This window comes from Megascapheus bottae, chromosome 5, assembly GCF_031878675.1.
Source record: "Megascapheus bottae isolate mThoBot1 chromosome 5, mThoBot2.hap1, whole genome shotgun sequence".
Lineage (NCBI taxonomy): Eukaryota > Metazoa > Chordata > Mammalia > Rodentia > Geomyidae > Megascapheus > Megascapheus bottae.
The window spans coordinates 7,931,921-7,948,844 of record NC_143513.1 but is presented as its reverse complement, the minus strand read 5'-3'; the positions used below and the strand labels follow the sequence as shown (position 1 = coordinate 7,948,844).

At 45.9% G+C, this 16,924-nt stretch overlaps 1 protein-coding gene and 1 pseudogene across 1 annotated transcript in view; one reads left to right on the top strand and one right to left on the bottom strand.

Annotated features, from left to right (window-relative positions):
• Elmo1 (engulfment and cell motility 1) overlaps positions 1 to 16,924 on the bottom strand; it is a 425,322-nt gene that overhangs the window by 252,996 nt on the left and 155,402 nt on the right. Inside the window, exons 14-15 of the mRNA XM_090332628.1 lie at positions 16,027 to 16,149; positions 14,334 to 14,465 (exon numbers count right to left, since the gene is read on the bottom strand). Of these exons, the coding sequence (XP_090188754.1) occupies positions 14,334 to 14,465; positions 16,027 to 16,149 (255 nt within the window). The remainder of the gene's footprint in view (positions 1 to 14,333; positions 14,466 to 16,026; positions 16,150 to 16,924) is intronic.
• Positions 5,702 to 6,691, top strand: LOC150062798 (cytosolic arginine sensor for mTORC1 subunit 1 pseudogene; annotated as a pseudogene).

The following is a 16,924-nucleotide window of genomic DNA, read 5'->3' as shown; positions in this document are numbered from 1 at the left end:
CCTACCACCACTGCAACACTCCTGACCTGCTTCCCCTCCCCTCCCACCCGAATGACCTCCCTTTCTTCTCCACACTTGTGCTGTCACAGCAGTCTTTCTTTGGTGCAACCATATCACTGGAACTCCTTACCCAGAATTCTCTGGAGCCTGGGGTCCCCTGGGAAGTTCTCAAACCAGGTCAAGGACTTGATGGGTAAAGACAGGAGGCATTTGAGGCATTCCATATCAGTATACCTCTTCCTCTCTTTTCATCTTAGTTTCTTCGTTGAATTTTCTTAGTTATCACTAGCATGTGCCTAGTGATGTCGAGTACTAAGTACTTTTTATTTTGAATGGACTTCAAAACACCTCCAGCTAACAGTCCCGTGTGGAATTCAGATGGCTCCTGCTACTTGGGCCTCTGTGGTGATAAAAATTCACGACTCACCTTTCAGGAGGCCGGGAAGTCTAAGACAGAGGCCACAGCCAATTCAGTGCCTGGAGACACTGCCCTGCTTCAAAACAGCATTGTCAACAACCCCTCCCCATGAAGGGCTGGGTGCACTGCATGGGCCCTGGGCCTCTTTCGTAGAAGCACCAGTCACCTCCCCAAGATCTCACTGCTTTTCCTTTTGCCTTGTTTCTTTTTTTCCTGGTTCCCAGAATTGAACTCGGGGCTTCTCACTTGCTATACAGACACCCAACCACCTGAGCCATATCTCTAGCCACCTTTCACTCTGGTTATTTTGGTTATTTTTAATTGGTGATCCCAGTCTCACAGACTTTCATGTGCCCGGGCTGGCTTTGAACCCCAATACTAGGGGCTCAGCCTCCTGAGAAGCTAGGATTACAGGCGTGAACCACCCACACCCAGAAAAGCTTTTGTTTACTGAAGTACAGCCTTACAAACTTACTTGCCCAGACTTGTCTAGAACTATGATCCCACTGATCTCAACCTCCCAACGTAGCTGGAATAGCAAGTTTGTGCCACTGTGCCCAGCTACTGGTTGGCATGGAGTCTTGCAAACTTGTGAAGGCTGGCTTCAAACCACAGTCCTCCCAATCTCAGCCTCCTGAGTAGCTAGGATTGCAGACATGAGCCATCAGCAACCAGTGAAGTCTCACTTCTTAACATTACCACATTAAGGATTAGGTTTCAACATAGTATTTGGGGAGGGGGCAAGGGAGGGCAGGGGTGGAAGCCAAGCAGGAATAATCCCATATCCTACCAAAAGGACTCATCTCCATCATCTCTTCCATTAAGAAAATCTCATGGATTCAATGAACAAATTTTTCATATGCCCTTGGGGGTTTCATAGTCTATATTTTTCTTGTAATATGTATCAAGTGCTACCTATAATTACACACACACACACACACACACACACACACACACACACCTATGTTTTTGAATGGTGGGAGCATTAATTGAGTCATTCACCCAAGGTAATTCCAGTCTACCCGAAGCAAGGAATGTGGCTGGGATAACAAGCATGCAGGCATTATCAGGTCACAGTGGGGGCACTTCAGGTCAGTAAGTGAGAACCATGCCAGTGCTATGCTGCCTCTGGAAAGACCTGGAGCTAGGATAGCTCCCAGCTGAGTCAACTATAAGAAATAACAATGGAACTAGCTGTGAACTGTAGAGGAGAGAGTTGGAAGGCAGAGGCATATGCATGGAAGTCCAAAGTGACAGAAAGTTCACCAACAGTAAGACTCATGAAGGTCTTGGCTTCTTCCTAATTCATCCTTGTGACTTCAGGGTCACTGCTGCCACACCCTAAGTAACACATCTGCCTGTAACTACCAGTCAGGAATGAATCAATTCATTAGTCTCTTGTTTTTAGACTGGCTCTATTCCACTTTGTGAACCACCATCAATATGATCTATATGACCAACGGGAGGCCATCTTTCTCAACATGTCCTACAAATGACCAATGGCAAGCCATCTTTTCATTTTTCCACTAAAGCCAGATCTCTGGAATCCAGATTTATCCTCTGTGTCTGGGGACACCAATTTATGCCCAGTTGTGCCCACTCACCTGGCTCTTCTACGACATCTGCTCTCAACCTCAGCCCCTGTGCTGGGTCCCCTCAGGTCAGCTGGCCTCTCCTTCTTTCCAGTGGCCCATTCCCACCCTACTCCTTTCCCCCAGTGCTCAGGAGTGAGCGAGCAGCTATAAGAGGGATGCAAGCAACTCCTTCAGGGGAGCTAAGAAGACAATACCGTAGTGGATGTCATCTATAAATATAGACATCAGGGAAGTTAAGAGAGGCTAAATCACAATTTCTTGCTTTAGGCTCCATGGAAAATAGGAGGAAGGTTCATTTCTGGGTTTCCTCAGAATTGAAAAGATGGCCATTCAGACCCTTGATCATCAAACTACGATCTTTCCTCCTCATTTTGTCTGGCCTAAGAGCACACATTAAAACAGCCTCTGCAGAGAGATGGAGGCCTTGCAGACAGGAACCTGGAAATGGTGCAGCCAGGAGTGAAGCCGGCCACACACTGGCCATGCCACACACTAGCCATGCACACTTGGGAAGGTTCCCAGAACTCTGGGAAAATGAGAAAAGCATTTCTCAGTGAGCGGCCGGCACCATTCTACTTCCAATCCCAGGGTCCTGCTCCTACTTCACATGGAGAATGTTTATACCTGTCCTCATGAGAAACAAGGCTGGGGGTGGAGGGGAGCTTGGCCCACATGAAAGGTCATATCGTGTCCAGCAAGACAAACCCAGGGCAATTTAAACAACGAAGTATTGGTTTTCTCAGAGACTCTGAGTGAACTGTGTCCCTTATCTTGAGACCATAGAAAAGATATACCTTTCAAAATAGCCATGACTTTTCAATATTATCCCCTCCCCTCTCTGTCTCTTCCTCCCCCACTCCCCTACCCCCAAATGAATAAGAACAAGAAGTGTGGTGGGATGTCTGCCTGAGACAATCCTTTTGTGACCGTGTGATTCTCTGATGGGTTCTATCCCTTCCCATTGGAAGGTTTCAGCAATCCATCTTCCTACAGAGACCAAATGCCACGTCCACAATTAGAATCCCACGCTGGGGGGGTGGCTCATCAACTATACACGGCAGCCCCGCAAACTACAAGCACACACACCCACGTGTGCATGTGGCAAGGCATGTGAACACACACCCCTCCCAAGGTTACCTCGCGTGGAATTCAGAGCTCTGAAGGACGTCTGACACATGCTGCATGCTTGGAAAGATGGAAACTGAATAAAAACTACTGTGATTGCACAAGGTCTCAGGACAAAGAACAAATGTAAGAGGCACGAGTTCAAGCCTCTCTCTCTCTCTCTCTCTCTCTCTCTCTCTCTCTCTCTCTCTCACGCACACACACACACACACACACACACGGACCTTGTCTTCATTCTCTGGTCTCAGCTACCCTGGAATACCAACATTGTTCTCAAGTAGGCTCAGGTTCAAATATCAGCACTGCTCTCAAAGATGCCCAGGGCATCTTCCCAGGGCAACCAAGTTCCCACAGACAGATGCTGGGCACCTATGAAGGACCAGAGACCCAGGGCAGCTCATCCAAGTCCAGGTGCTCATCAGACATGCTGGTCCATACCCTTTTGAGAGTGTCACAGAAGTTGGATATGGTGTTTGCACACCTGTAATCCCAATCAGCCCTCAGGAAGTTGAGGGGAGGGTCATAGGTTCAATGCTAGATTATGCTATATAGCAAGACCCTGTCTCAAAGGGGGGAGGGTGGGTGTAGATGGCCAAAATCATACAGCAAGTGGATACCTGGGCCTGTTAGCAAAGTTACCTCCTACCACAGCCTTATTTTAAAGGGGACAGAGTTCCTATGCCTCTTAACCTAAAAATGGAAGTAGGAAGGGTTTATCTGGGGGAAATTCCTACCCACACGTAGAAGGTTAAGCTCTCCAGCTGCAAGAAGCATACCAGAGCTGCTCTGGGTAAGAGCATCCTGTAGGCTCCCATACTTTAGCTATGCGCGCCCCCTTGTGGACACAGAGCAGCTTCACCTGTGCCAGGAGAAAATTCTAGGTCCTAGGATCCAATATGGGTAAACTGCAAAGGGCAATATGGGAGGAAAAAACACCAGTGGAAGAAACCTGTAAATCTATGCATCTCATTTTCAATAACAGCTCAGAAAATTCTATCTAGAGTTGAAATTAATCACAGTAAAAACAAAACAAACACCAGGAGAATGAATCTCAAGTATTATCCCAGTGAGGAACTGTAGTTTTCAGAAGTCCTAGCACGAATCTCCCTCAAAACCATCCAGGGGTTCAAAACTAGTGATCCATGTGTTCCCTCTGCAGGACACACAGGATGTGGGAGTTTTGGGGATGGAACATTTCCCCTCTCCTGGTTCTCCTGTGTCCTTTGTACCCCATCCCTGCAGGGTAAGAGGAGAATCAACACAACACAGAGGCAAACCAGACCAATGGACACCGAAGGCCAGGCGTGCTGCACCCAGAGGGCCTCACATTGTGACCCAGGGCACTGCAGCTAATGCCTAATGTAGAACATTCATTCCCAGGGCAGCTGGATAGCAAAGACAACAAAGATGAGATGGGTTTTGTTTTTGTTGTTGTTGTTGTTGTTTACCTCCAAAGGACTTCTCCAAAGAAGTAAGAATGGCCAAAAGACACATGAAGAAATGTTCCACATCTCTGGCCATAAAAGAAATGCAACTCAAACCAACAGAAAACTAGTAGTAACAGATGCTGGCAGGGATGCAGCCAAAAGGGAATGATACTACACTGTCGGTTGGAATGTGAAATTGTTCAACCACTCCAGAAAGTAGTATAGAAGCTTTTCAAAAGACTAAACAAATAGCTTCCCTATGGCCCAGCGATCCAACTCCTGGACATATACCCAAATGACCAAAACCAGGCCACACTAAAGCCATCAGCACAGCCATGTTCTTTGTAGCATGGTTCACCATAGCTAAGATATGGAATCAACCCAGATGCTCCCCAGTGGATGAATGGATCCAGAAGATGTGGTACTTACACACAATGGAGTTCTATGCCCCCATAAGAAAGAATTACATTGTCTCATTTGCAAGGAAATGGAAAGACTTGGGAAAAAATTACATTAAACAATGTAAGCCAGACCCAAAGAAACACAGGCTACATGGCTTCCTCCATTCGTAATAATTAGAATGTGCCTATAAATCTACAAGTACAGTTAATGGATAGTAAAAGACAAATAATTACACTTGCACATGATTAAACAATGGTGAGAACCAAGGAGGATATTCTTAGGAGAGGATCACAATGGCTCAATAGCTCTGTGTATATGACCACATAAAATTGTACTTGTTGAAATGAACTATAAGAAATGGAAACAAAAAGGTTTTTTAATGTATTGTTTGCAGTTCTTTCTTTTTCTTTCTCTTTCCTACTTTGGTTTGTTTCCTGTTGTCACTCTTTGACTTCTGTAACCTTTGTCTTGTATATAAGTTTATCCTATTTGGGGAAGGGAAGGGATTAAAGGGTGAGCCAATTCAGCAGTGATATGCACAGAACACAAGTTGGAAATGAACTTTACAACTTGAGGGAAAGGAGGAGATGAAGTCAGAGAAATGAGGGAGGGGTATCACCATTCGAAAAGAAAATACAAAAGAAATGTACTTATTACCCTACCTATGTAACCATAACCCCTCAGCAAAAGGAGGGAGGAGGAACGTTATTCAAAAAGACATGCAGGGAGCCTCGATGGAGCTGCACAGGCTGGAGCACCGGGTGCGGGTGTGAATATCACCCGGCCGGCAGGGTCTCTGGCTCTACACCCACCAGCTCATCAAGCTCTTCTTTCAACCCTGCCGCAGCCAGTGCAAATTCTTCAGTCTGACAGAGACCCCAGAGGATTACACACTCATGGTGGACGAAGAGGGCTTTGCAGAACTGCCCCCATCTGAGTTCCGGCAAGTAGCCAAGGCCACATGGCTGGTGATGAATGCGTCATCTCACAGTGGTACTGCAGTGCAGGCTGCGGGGGTCGCCAGCTCCATCACGCCCCTAGCCAAATACCATGTGGCTGTGCTGACCCTGTCTACATATCAAACAGACTTCATCCTGGTTCATGAGCAGGACTTGTCGGTGGTAATTCACACCCTGGCCCAAGAGTTTGATATCTACTGTGAAGTGGGAGGGGAGCCTGTGCCAGTGATCAGGGAAGATTCCAGCAATGGCTTTCCCCCCACCTAGCATAGGCCCAGCCCTACCATGCACCCCATTCAGAGCCCACAGAACCGCTCTGTGTCCTCACCACCGACCCTGAGACACTGCCATCCATTGCTACCCTCCTCATCGACGTGCTTTTCTATTCTCACAATGTCCCCAGGGAGACAGCCTCTGACTATCTCCAGTCCAGCTCCATCTCATTCTGTGCCTTCTCCCTCATGGAGGGCTACATCTCCATCGTGATGGGTGCCGAGAAGAAGGTCCCCCAGTGACCTCTTGTTGACTAGCTCCGCGGGAGAGCTATGGAGGATGCTGTGAATTGGTGGACATCCTCTGGGCTTCGATGAATGTGGGACTGTGACTCCGACTGTGGGACCCCTGGCTGCTGCTAACATCTCCACCTACTACATCAGCACCTTCAACTATGACCACGCCCTGGCCTGGTGCCTGAGGACAGACGGCATAAGCGTCATTGAAGTCCTTCAGCAAAGGCTGGAGGGCCTGGTATCAGAAGGTTCCTAGAGATCAGAGCAGGCGCAGCTCTTCCTACCACTGGGTTTCCAGAGACTTCTCTGAACTATTTTCTCAAGCTACGGAATGAGCCCTCCCCCCCATTCCTACAGCATGGAGCGAGGTCCCCCTCGTTCTACATTCTGTATGTAAGCTGTGTCAGCCCCTCTCCCGCTCTGCCCATGCAGGGAACCTGGTGCTCGGGGCTTACACCCCCCACCCTGTCCCTCCCTGCAAGCTTTCAGCATTTGCACAGTCCCTACTCTAGGCCTGAGCTGACAATCCCCTCTTCCTCCTCCACCCGCCCCCCCAACCAGGGCCAGCTATTCCCCTGGGCATGGCTCTCTCCCAGGTCTGGCCAGTTGCCTTGCTGGCCAGGTGAGTTCTGACAGTGACTTAAGAAAAATATTTTGCCAGGTGCTGGTGGTTCATTCCTGTAATCCTAGCTACTTAGGAGGCCAAGATCTATGGATCATGGTTCAAAGCCAGCCTGGGCATAAAAGTCCATTTGACTCATCTCCAATTAACCACCAGAAAACTGGAAGTGGCGCTGTGGCTCATGACCAACAAAAAAAAGAAGACAAAGTATTTTCACATCTTTTTTTGTTTTTGGTATTAATTAACTGTTAATAAAAGGCTTTTTTATGGAAAAAAATGTAGGGCTGAGATATTGGCCTAATGGCAGAGTACTTCCCTAGCATACATGAAGACCTGGGTTTGATTCCTCAGCACCTCATACATAGAAAAGGCTGGAAATAGTGTTGTAGTAGAGCACTAGCCTTGAGAAAGCTCAAGGACAGTGCTCAGGCCCTGAGGTCAAGCCCCAGGACTGGCAAGAGAAAGAAAGAAAGAAAGAAAGAAAGAAAGAAAGAAAGAAAGAAAGAAAGAAAGAAAGAAAGAAAGAAAGAAAGAAAGAAAGGAAGGAAGGAAGGAAGGAAGGAAGGAAGGAAGGAAGGAAGGAAGGAAGGAAGGAAGGAAGGAAGGAAGGGAAGGAAGGAGGGAAGGAAGGAGGGAAGGAAGGAGGGAAGGAAGGGGAAGGGAAGGGAAGGGAAGGGAAGGGAAGGGAAGGAAAGGAAAGGAAAGGAAAGGAAAGGAAAGGAAAGGAAAGGAAAGGAAAGGAAAGGAAAGGAAAGGAAAGGAAGGAAGTCATTACCTTACCTATGTAACTAACCCCTCTGTACATCACCTTTACAATAAAATTTAAATTTAAATTTAAAGGCACACAACTCATATTACAAAAGAAACCTTTAAAGGTCCTAACTAGAACTCGTGTACTCATGTGTATATGTATGTACATGTGTATATGCATATACATGTATGATCACATGTGCATTGTGTACATGTGTGTGCATGTATATGTGTGCATCATTGGGGTTTGAATTCAGGGCTATGATTGCTAGGCAGATACTCTACCATTCCTCCAGCTTTTTTGCTTTAGTGATTTTTTTAGGCCTTTTGTCCACGACAACCTCAGACCATGATCCACTTACCTGTGCCTCTGGGCATTATAGATGTGAATCCCCATTCTGAGACAGACTCTCACCAACTTTTTTGCCTGGTGACTCTCCTATCTCTGCCTTTCAGGTAGCTAGGATTACAGATATGTACCACTATGCCCGACCTGAGCTGTGGCACTTTCAATTTCTCCATTGGAATCATTAAGAAATATGTCAAGGGGCTGGGAGTTTGGCCTAGTGGTAGAGTGCTTGCCTTGCATGCACAAAGACCCAGGTTTGATTCCTTGGTACCACATACATAGAAAAAAGCCAGAAGTGGTGCTGAGGCTCAGGTGGTAGAGCTCTAGCCTTGAGAAAGTGCTCAGGTCCTGAGCTCAAGCCCAGGACTGGCACAAAAAAACTAAACAAACAAGAAATATGGTGACACTGCCCTGGCTTTGTGAGTACCCTGGGCCAGAGCCTGTTCAGTGGGTCATTGGCCCAATTACAGGAAGCTGGACATCAGTTCCTCTTGGTTTTGTTCCAAAGCTCCTTTCCTACTTCATACAACTTCTCATGGCTCCAAGTTCAGACACCTGGAGCCAACACATGTGAAACCAAACAGACACAGAATGCCATGACCTGCACAATGACACCAAAAACACCTAAGAAAGACATAATATGCGCACACACAGAGCTCAACAAGTTACTACTTTCCTACACAAAGTTGAATTACATTTCCATAAACAATTCTGCTTATGCAAGGAACAACCACCAAAATTCACACAAAGCATTCCCTGTCAGCAATGCTGGTTCACTGTGCCTCTGTGTACCAGCCTGCCTCTCTAAGCTATCAGCAGTACACATTTTAACTTTATTACTTGCTTATGTTGGGCCATGTTAGGGTTTACATTCAGGTCTCACACTTTCCAGGCAGACCTCTTAGTAGCTGAGCTATGTCTCCAGCTCTTATTTTATTTACATTTCAGGCAAGGTCTTGCCTTTACTACCCGGCTTCACACTCATGCCTCTCATGCAGCGGGGATGAAAGGCCCTTGTCACTATGCCTAACTTTTAGGGTTGAAATAGGGTCTCACTATTTTTTTTTCCTCTAACCTGGTCTTGACCTGCAATCCTCTCATCTCTACCTCCCTAGTAGCTGGGACTAACAGGTGGAAGTCCATGCACTCAGCCGTGCAAACTTTTAAATCCTCAACTGGGTTACTGTTTTTATTATTTTCAATACTTAATATTCATGTTGATTTTCATTCTTCTAGTTCATTCTTTCCTAAAAAGTGTACTGGCTGGGCTATACCACACGTATGAGACTTTCAACAACCCAAGGAAGCCACTGGGCATGAGATTCAGGAGAGGGAGGAGTAGGTGCACTCCATCAAACAGGGCGCCCCCCCTACTCTCCCCTCCCTCAACCTGGCCTCTTAGACTGCTTCTAATTCCAAGCAGACAATGATGGAGACCGCTCTGAGACCCTTGAATGGCTCCCAAGCAGGCCTACAGGCACCCCAGCCAGCACAGAGGCAAAGGTAGGAAAGCCAATGGCTGTCCTCTTGCGCCACCTGGTGGCCATCAGTACTACGACTGCAGCATTTCAGATGACGGGATCTGTGATCAGATGGTGGTGCACTGAGGGGGCAGAGGGTCATGACATGTATGCGCCCACATGGCATGTAATGGAAGCTCCCCAGTGTGAATCACACAGCGACTTTTGCGCCTCTAAAACCCTCTTCCCTGGCCCCAAACGGAGTCTTGGGCTTAATGAACTGACTTTAACTGTTACACTTGATGGTTACATGCAGATTTCCTATAGACCACTCCAGGTCCTCAAGAAATCTAAGTAGGTAAAGTAACTGGGGGATTCCTAACATTTTTTTGAGACAGAGGCATTTGCAAGTACGGGAATTTATTTCAAACCCTTCTGAATTTAAAATTCTCTTTCCCTCACTCCCATAACCAAGTCTACTTGTGTATCTCCTTTGATCAACTGCCCCTGCCTTGGGGAGAGATGCCCCAGTTCTACTTTGAACAATCCAAAAGCTACCCATGAGTTTGCTTCTTTCTTTCTTCCTTCCCTCCCTCCCTTCTCTCCTCAGCACCACTTCTGGCTTTTTCCTATGTATGTGGTACCGAGGAATCAAACCCAGGTGTCTGTGCATGCTAGGCAAGCACTCTACCACCAGGCCAAATTCCCGGCCAACCTATGAGTTTTCTAATGTGTGCTCCCAGAGCGGGGGTGGAAAGGAGCATGAGCAACGTGCTCCTGAGAGAGGAGGACCGAGGCTATGTACTGTCCGAGGTGAAAAGGACATTTAGCTAAGTACTCCCTGGAGTGAGGAGACCACCAGCTAGGTCTTCCTGGAGTGAGGCTCATCACTTAGATGCTCCCTGGGTCCAGGCCCTATGCTGGAGTCTAGTCTACGATCTTACAAGGTTTCTAGTGATCCTAAACTAGGAAGTTGTCAGCAGTTTCACAGCTGAGGAAAGCGAAGGACACACTGGTTGAGGACAGACCACTGGTCCATGAATCAGAAGGAGGAAAACCGAAATTACAATCTAGATCTGCTGGAGTCCTCTCCCAACCAGTCTAGTGAGGAGCTGAAACAGGCATTATCTTCTTTGAGGAACAGAGAATCAGGCAGCACCCTGCTTCCAAAGCACCATGGCCTGCCCTGAGCCAGCTCACAGTGTTTCTGACACATGGCCTGTAGGTGGCAGAGTGAGCCCATGAGTACTTAGGAATGCTTGCCTGGCTGGGTGTGTAACAGTGAAAACAGCTTTCCAAAGCTGTTGGCTTGCTGCTCCAGAAATCATTACTCTTTCCAGCTTCTCAACTCTCTGATGCAAGACTATAGCCTTGGGGAGGTTCTAAAACTGAAAACTAATATATACATATATATATGTATATATACATATATATAATGAAAATAGTAATAAGAATTTGAAAAAAATAAAAAAGATGTCTCCTGTTTGTTATTGTCTGTTTGAGTTCTACTTTTTTTCTCTAGCACAACTTTACAAGTCTTCGTGGGGGACTGAGGGGGGCAGGGAATTAGTCCCACAAATTCCCCCCCTCCCATCCCTACCCCATGGAAGTACTGAGTTTAACTTCAGAGCAGCTTGCTTACTAGGAGGCGTGTTACCACTCAGACCAACACCCCTCCCCCCAGCCATGCCCCCACAGCCAGAGCCACACTCCAACACACGATCCACACCCAAAGGCCACCCCTGTACCAGAAGGGAGCAGCAAGAGCACTTTGGAGTGATGTTGAAATGCACAACCCTTGAACTCTCTCTCTGGAAATTTCAACATGACTTGAAGCTAGATGATAGATTGTGCAAAGCTTCCAAGGGATTTAGACATGCCTTGTTCAGTACACAAAAGTAAACTTAGAAGGCCAGGGGAGTGAAGACCCTTCTTCACCAGGCTGAATTTCTGGGAAAAAGGTCTATCACCAGGCAGATGAGCGAAAATAGGGCCTTGGTGTTGTCACACAGCAGGTAGAGCAAATTCACACCTGCCCTGTCAGTCAGGATCTTGCTCACCAGCATTTTCTAACTTCAGTGCAACAAAATGATCAAATGGAACTTCCAGGTCAAAATATGGGATCTGACAGAATAAAAATGATGTCAGATTATCCTTGCAGGCCAAACCGAAAAGCTGAGATCGTCAAAACAAATCTTCTTTCTAGGATGGACATTGAGACTAACACTATCAGCTCAACAACTCTAACTGAAGAGGCACTAAGGAGAGGATTTTAAGAGAGTGTGACTATGGAATTACTAGATGTTTACTGGAAACAACTGAGCAGCTTTGAAAATATTTATCACAGAAACGACAGTTTCCTACAGTCATCCTAATAATAAGATCGAGTTATGTGTGTACAAATAATAGGTGCAGTAGTGTAACTGCAGACATGTAGGTTAGTTTGAAAACACTGAGTCAGTAACAGGACATGGTTCTACTGTAGTCCATCCACACAAGCACAAACCAACAGCATGAGGGGATTACAATTCTGGATATTTTAAGTTAGGCAGACACAATTTCATGAGAAAATCCCAAACAAAATTCCCATAAAGGACTAGAGTTTGCAATCACCACATAAAGCACCATGCCACTTAACATTTATAAATACGTGTGTGTGTATGAGAGTGTATATATATACACAAAAGCATACATATTAATATAGTCTATATTTATGGATGATAGGTAACTAGATACATGTTTGCACTTTTCTAAGGAAGAGTATTTGAAAATGAAAAATGACTAGTGACTTCTAATTACTGAAATCTAAATCTCATTCATGTCACTTTGGTTTGAGGTTAAGATGAAAATCCAATTTTATACCTTCATAATAAAGGTAAGAATAGAAAACACGTATAAACAGCAGATAAGGATTCTAGAGCCAGGCATGGGGACTTATGACTATAAAACTAACTACTCAGGAGGCATAAGGATCAAGGTTCAAAGCCAGCCTAGGCAGAGAAATCTGTGAGACTCATTTCCAATTAACTACCTAAAAGCTAATAGTGGAGCTCTGGTTTAAGTGGTAGAGTGCTACACTTGAGGAAAAAAAAAAAAGCTTAAGGATAGCACACAGGCTCTAGGTTCAAGCCTTGGGATTATTATGATACCCCCCCCTCAAAAAAAAAAAGAAAGTTAAAGTTTTGAAGAAGAAAGGCAAAAAAATGAAGAAATAAAGCTAAAATTTCCAAATTTGATGAAAACTATAAATCTACAGACCCAGAGTCAGGTTGGAGGCAAAGGAAAGACACCAAAAGTTATTACAATCAAGCTCCTCAGGGATTTTATGGGCAGCAGAAAATAGCAACAGGAAAAGTACCACAGATTTCTCATCAGAAACAATGCAAGTGAGAAGAGAATAGAGCAACATCTGGCCAGGGGGAGAGGGATGTTGTGGGGGTTAGGTGGGGAAGGATTTCAAACTAGAATCCTGTGTGCAGAGAAAGTAACTTTCAAGATTAGATAATAACTTTCAAGAAAAAGGTACAGACACTCTCAGAATATCTCACACTATAAGAAATATTAGGGAAAATCAGGACAGATAGATATAAAGGAGGATTTCCTCAGAACTGCCAAATATGTGTGTAAATGCATGGGATTTTTTCTGAAGTATTTAAGTCTTTTTAAAGACAATGGTTTAAAGACAAAGACATCGAGAAGTAATGCACCTAGTACCCGACGAATGTAACTGAAACCCCTGTATACGTTATCCCTAAAATAAAAAATAATAATAAAAAAGAAAAAAAATTAAAGAAAAAAAGAAAGACAGGGCAGAATTTTTACTTTATATATAAAATTTAAGTTTATATATGTAGCCATACATGTCTATGTATATATAGTTTATGTATGTATACAGAAGAGATTTATATTATACATATACACATAAAGTAAAAAGTCTGACAATTTATCTCATATAGAAGTCAAGAAGTACAGTTTTTATATCATGAATGAAGAAGAAGAAGAAGAAGAAGAAGAAGAAGAAGAAGAAGAAGAAGAAGAGGAGGAGGAGGAGGAGGAAAAGGAAGAGAGGGAGGAGGAAGAAGAGGAGGAGGAGGAGGAAAAGGAAGAGGGGGAGGAGGAGGAAGAAAAGGAAGAGGAGGAGGAGGAGGAGGAAAAGGAAGAGGGGGAGGAGGAGGAGGAAGAGGAAGAGGAGGAGGAGGAGGAGGAGGACGAGAAGGAGGAGGAGGAGGAGGAGGAAGAGGAAGAAAACAATCAACAACAACAGAAACACCCAAAGGATAACAACAGTATTGGTGTCTTCAGCAAGATAAAGCTCTTGCACAAATCTCACGATGTGTTACATCCATTCCAAGAAACTCTGCGTTGGAGTCCGTTGTGGAATGGATGTGTGTACTTTATTCAGACCCACACCAAATCATAAGAAGCATCAAGAACTGTCTCCATTCCTCAGCCCCATCTGAAGACACAGGTCTGAGGAAGGCCACATGCATTCCAGACTGATTTCTTCTTGGCTACACTTAATCACCACCAAGTAAACAAATGCAGCACTCACTCACACTTGTGCAACTTATTCCATCCCCTGCAGCCAGAAGAGACTGCCACGTGATGTTGCTGAACATCTGGAAATGTGGAAGCGATTTTACAGAGCACACGAGGACCACACGCTCGAGGCAGCGGCTGAGGTCACCCGGGGAGTGAAAGGAGAGGACTCACTTACAATGAAGCCAAGTTTCTTATAATCCCGGGTGTACATGGACTTGCGCTTCTCCACACTGCCACTGCTATTATTAGGTTCAGTCTCCGCATCAAAAGCAATTCTTCGAAGTTCAAATATGATGTCTCTTTGAGCCTGGAATGAGGGAGGGAGAGAAATCTGCTGTTATTGTACAAAGTGACATCAACTCTTTTTCCTCCCCCCAGGGTCTGAATGAATCATGCTTTGGACTCAAAGAAAACCAGATAAAAGCCAAGCCATGTTCTAAGTGAGAGCTGTACCCACTTTGCCCCTTGCCCCTCTCCCGGCTGCTCAGCTCCTGCCTAGCAGGAGTACTGCTAACCAGTTGCCAGTGGCCTGACCTACATGAGGTGGTAAACGTGAAGGGAGGCTGGGAGGGGTGGAAGCTGAAGTGGAAAGGTGGGAAGACTCAATGCCACCCACAAAGAGAGAGGCTTGCAAGGTTGGTGAGTGGTTTGACAGTAGCAATGGATCCTTTCCTCCACAAAGCAAAGACACATCAGCAAACTAACAGGAAACCAAAATAAAAGGAAGACCCAAAGCAGAATCAACCCCAATGCCCTTCCTTGAACATCCATAGTGGATGGATGAGCACATGGAATTCACATACAGCAGGAACAGAATTCTGACTGGTGCACGGTGCCTGTGGCTCATGCCTGTAAAATTCTAGCTACTCAAGAGGCTGAAATCTGAGGATTGTAGTTCAAAGCCAGACCAGAAAGGAAAGTCCATGAGACTCTTATCTCCAGTAAACCACCAAAAAGCCAGAAGTGGAGCTGAGGCTCAAGTGGTAGAATGCTAGCCTTACGTTCAAAACATCAGGGACAGTGGCCAAGTTCTTAGTTCAAGCCCCAGGATTGACAAAAATGTGAGTTGTGTTATTACATGGACAAACCTTAAAGGCACTAGGCCAAGTGAAATAAAGCAGATAACAGGTGACAAACGTGGCCTAGTCCACTTCTGTGGAGCCACTCCATAGCAATAGAAAGTAGAATGGAGCGAGCTGGCCAGGAGCTGCGGGATGGCACAAATGGGAGTTAACTGTTTTTAGGGCCCAGAAATCAATTTTGCCTGATGAATCCTAATGATATTTTCATAACAATGCAAATATATTTAGTGCTCGTGAACTTCCACTTTAAAATGATTCAGTCAGTCCCTCATTGACCAAAGGAAGAACAAGAGTATGTTCAGAACCTAATGGAAGACTGGAAGCCTGCCTGCCTGCCTGCCTGCCTGCCTGCCTGTCTTCCTCCCTCCCTCACTCCCTTTTTCACCCCCTTCCCTCTCTTTTGTGCCAGTACTAGGGCTAAAACTCAAGTTCTCATGCTCTTGCTTGGCCTTTTCACTCAAGTCTTCCATTCCATCCTTGAGTTATTCCACTTCCAGGTTTCTGCTGGTTAACTGAAGGTGAGTCTCACAGACTTTCCTGCCTGCTTGGCTTTTAACCAGCAGCCTCAGATCTCAGCCTCATGAGTAGCTAAGATGACAGGCATGAACCACTCTCTCCATATAGGTATTACAATTGTACTTTGAAGCCATTCCTCCAAATCCTGAGAAAGTAATAGAACACTTAAGAGGATCCTTGCAAGCTCCAGGTTTCAGGGTAGCTGGTGGGAAGATGGCTGGTGGCACTGCGCTTTCTGTCATGTGTCACTGCTGTCATGTGCACACCCACCTGGTCCTGGGGGTCCATCTTGGTCATCATCCTGTCTTCCAGGAGGTTGAAGGTGAGTACTTGGAGAACATACAGTTGATGGGCCATCTCATTGTTGATGGCCCGCTGGGCACGGATGACATGCTACAGGGATAGTTCACAGATGCCAACGTTAAAATACTTTCTAAGAAAGCAAGGCCAGACCACAAACTAACCCTCATCAACAGTGGAGGCTTGGCAGTCTGCATTTGGATGTGACAAGGAATGAAGCCTGGTGGATCACTCTTCAGAAGGACAGTTAACACAGGTGTGAGCTCAGAGCTCTTCCTGACAACTCAGGGGCAGGAAAAGACCTACTGTGTGCAGAAGAAAAAGCAGAGGGTGGGAAGGCTCTTAAAGGAAAGGTGTGCCTGGCACAAGTGGGTCCGGATGCAACTTTGGTACTGCCCTGGCTCCCCCATGTCATGGTGAGACAAACGGTCTAACCACCATCAGCTTCCAAGCAGTAAAGCAACATGGTTCCCGTTCCACAGAAGCCAACTCACTGCAGGAACACTGCCAAGAAGCCACCTCCCATCATGAAACCTCTATCTCAGGGCTTGAATGTCCAGCTCAGTGGAAAGTAACCTAGCTTTCCCCCAGAGAAACTGGGACAGCACCTGGTGCTAGGTATTAGAAGTTGTAGAGCTCTGATTTCTTTCCTTGCAAGGCTAAACCACAGGTGGACAAAACCACCACAGGACCACAGGGCAGTGGGCTCCAGCCCAGGGGCCTGATCATGTCACCTGTATTCCTACCACAGGTCCAGCATGAAGGACACTTTCTGTGGGACAGGATTCTGATTCCAAGAGTCCCCCCAATTCCCTCCTTCCTAGCCCTACCTCTCACCAAATGGTGGAGGTCCCAGAACAAAGTGCAA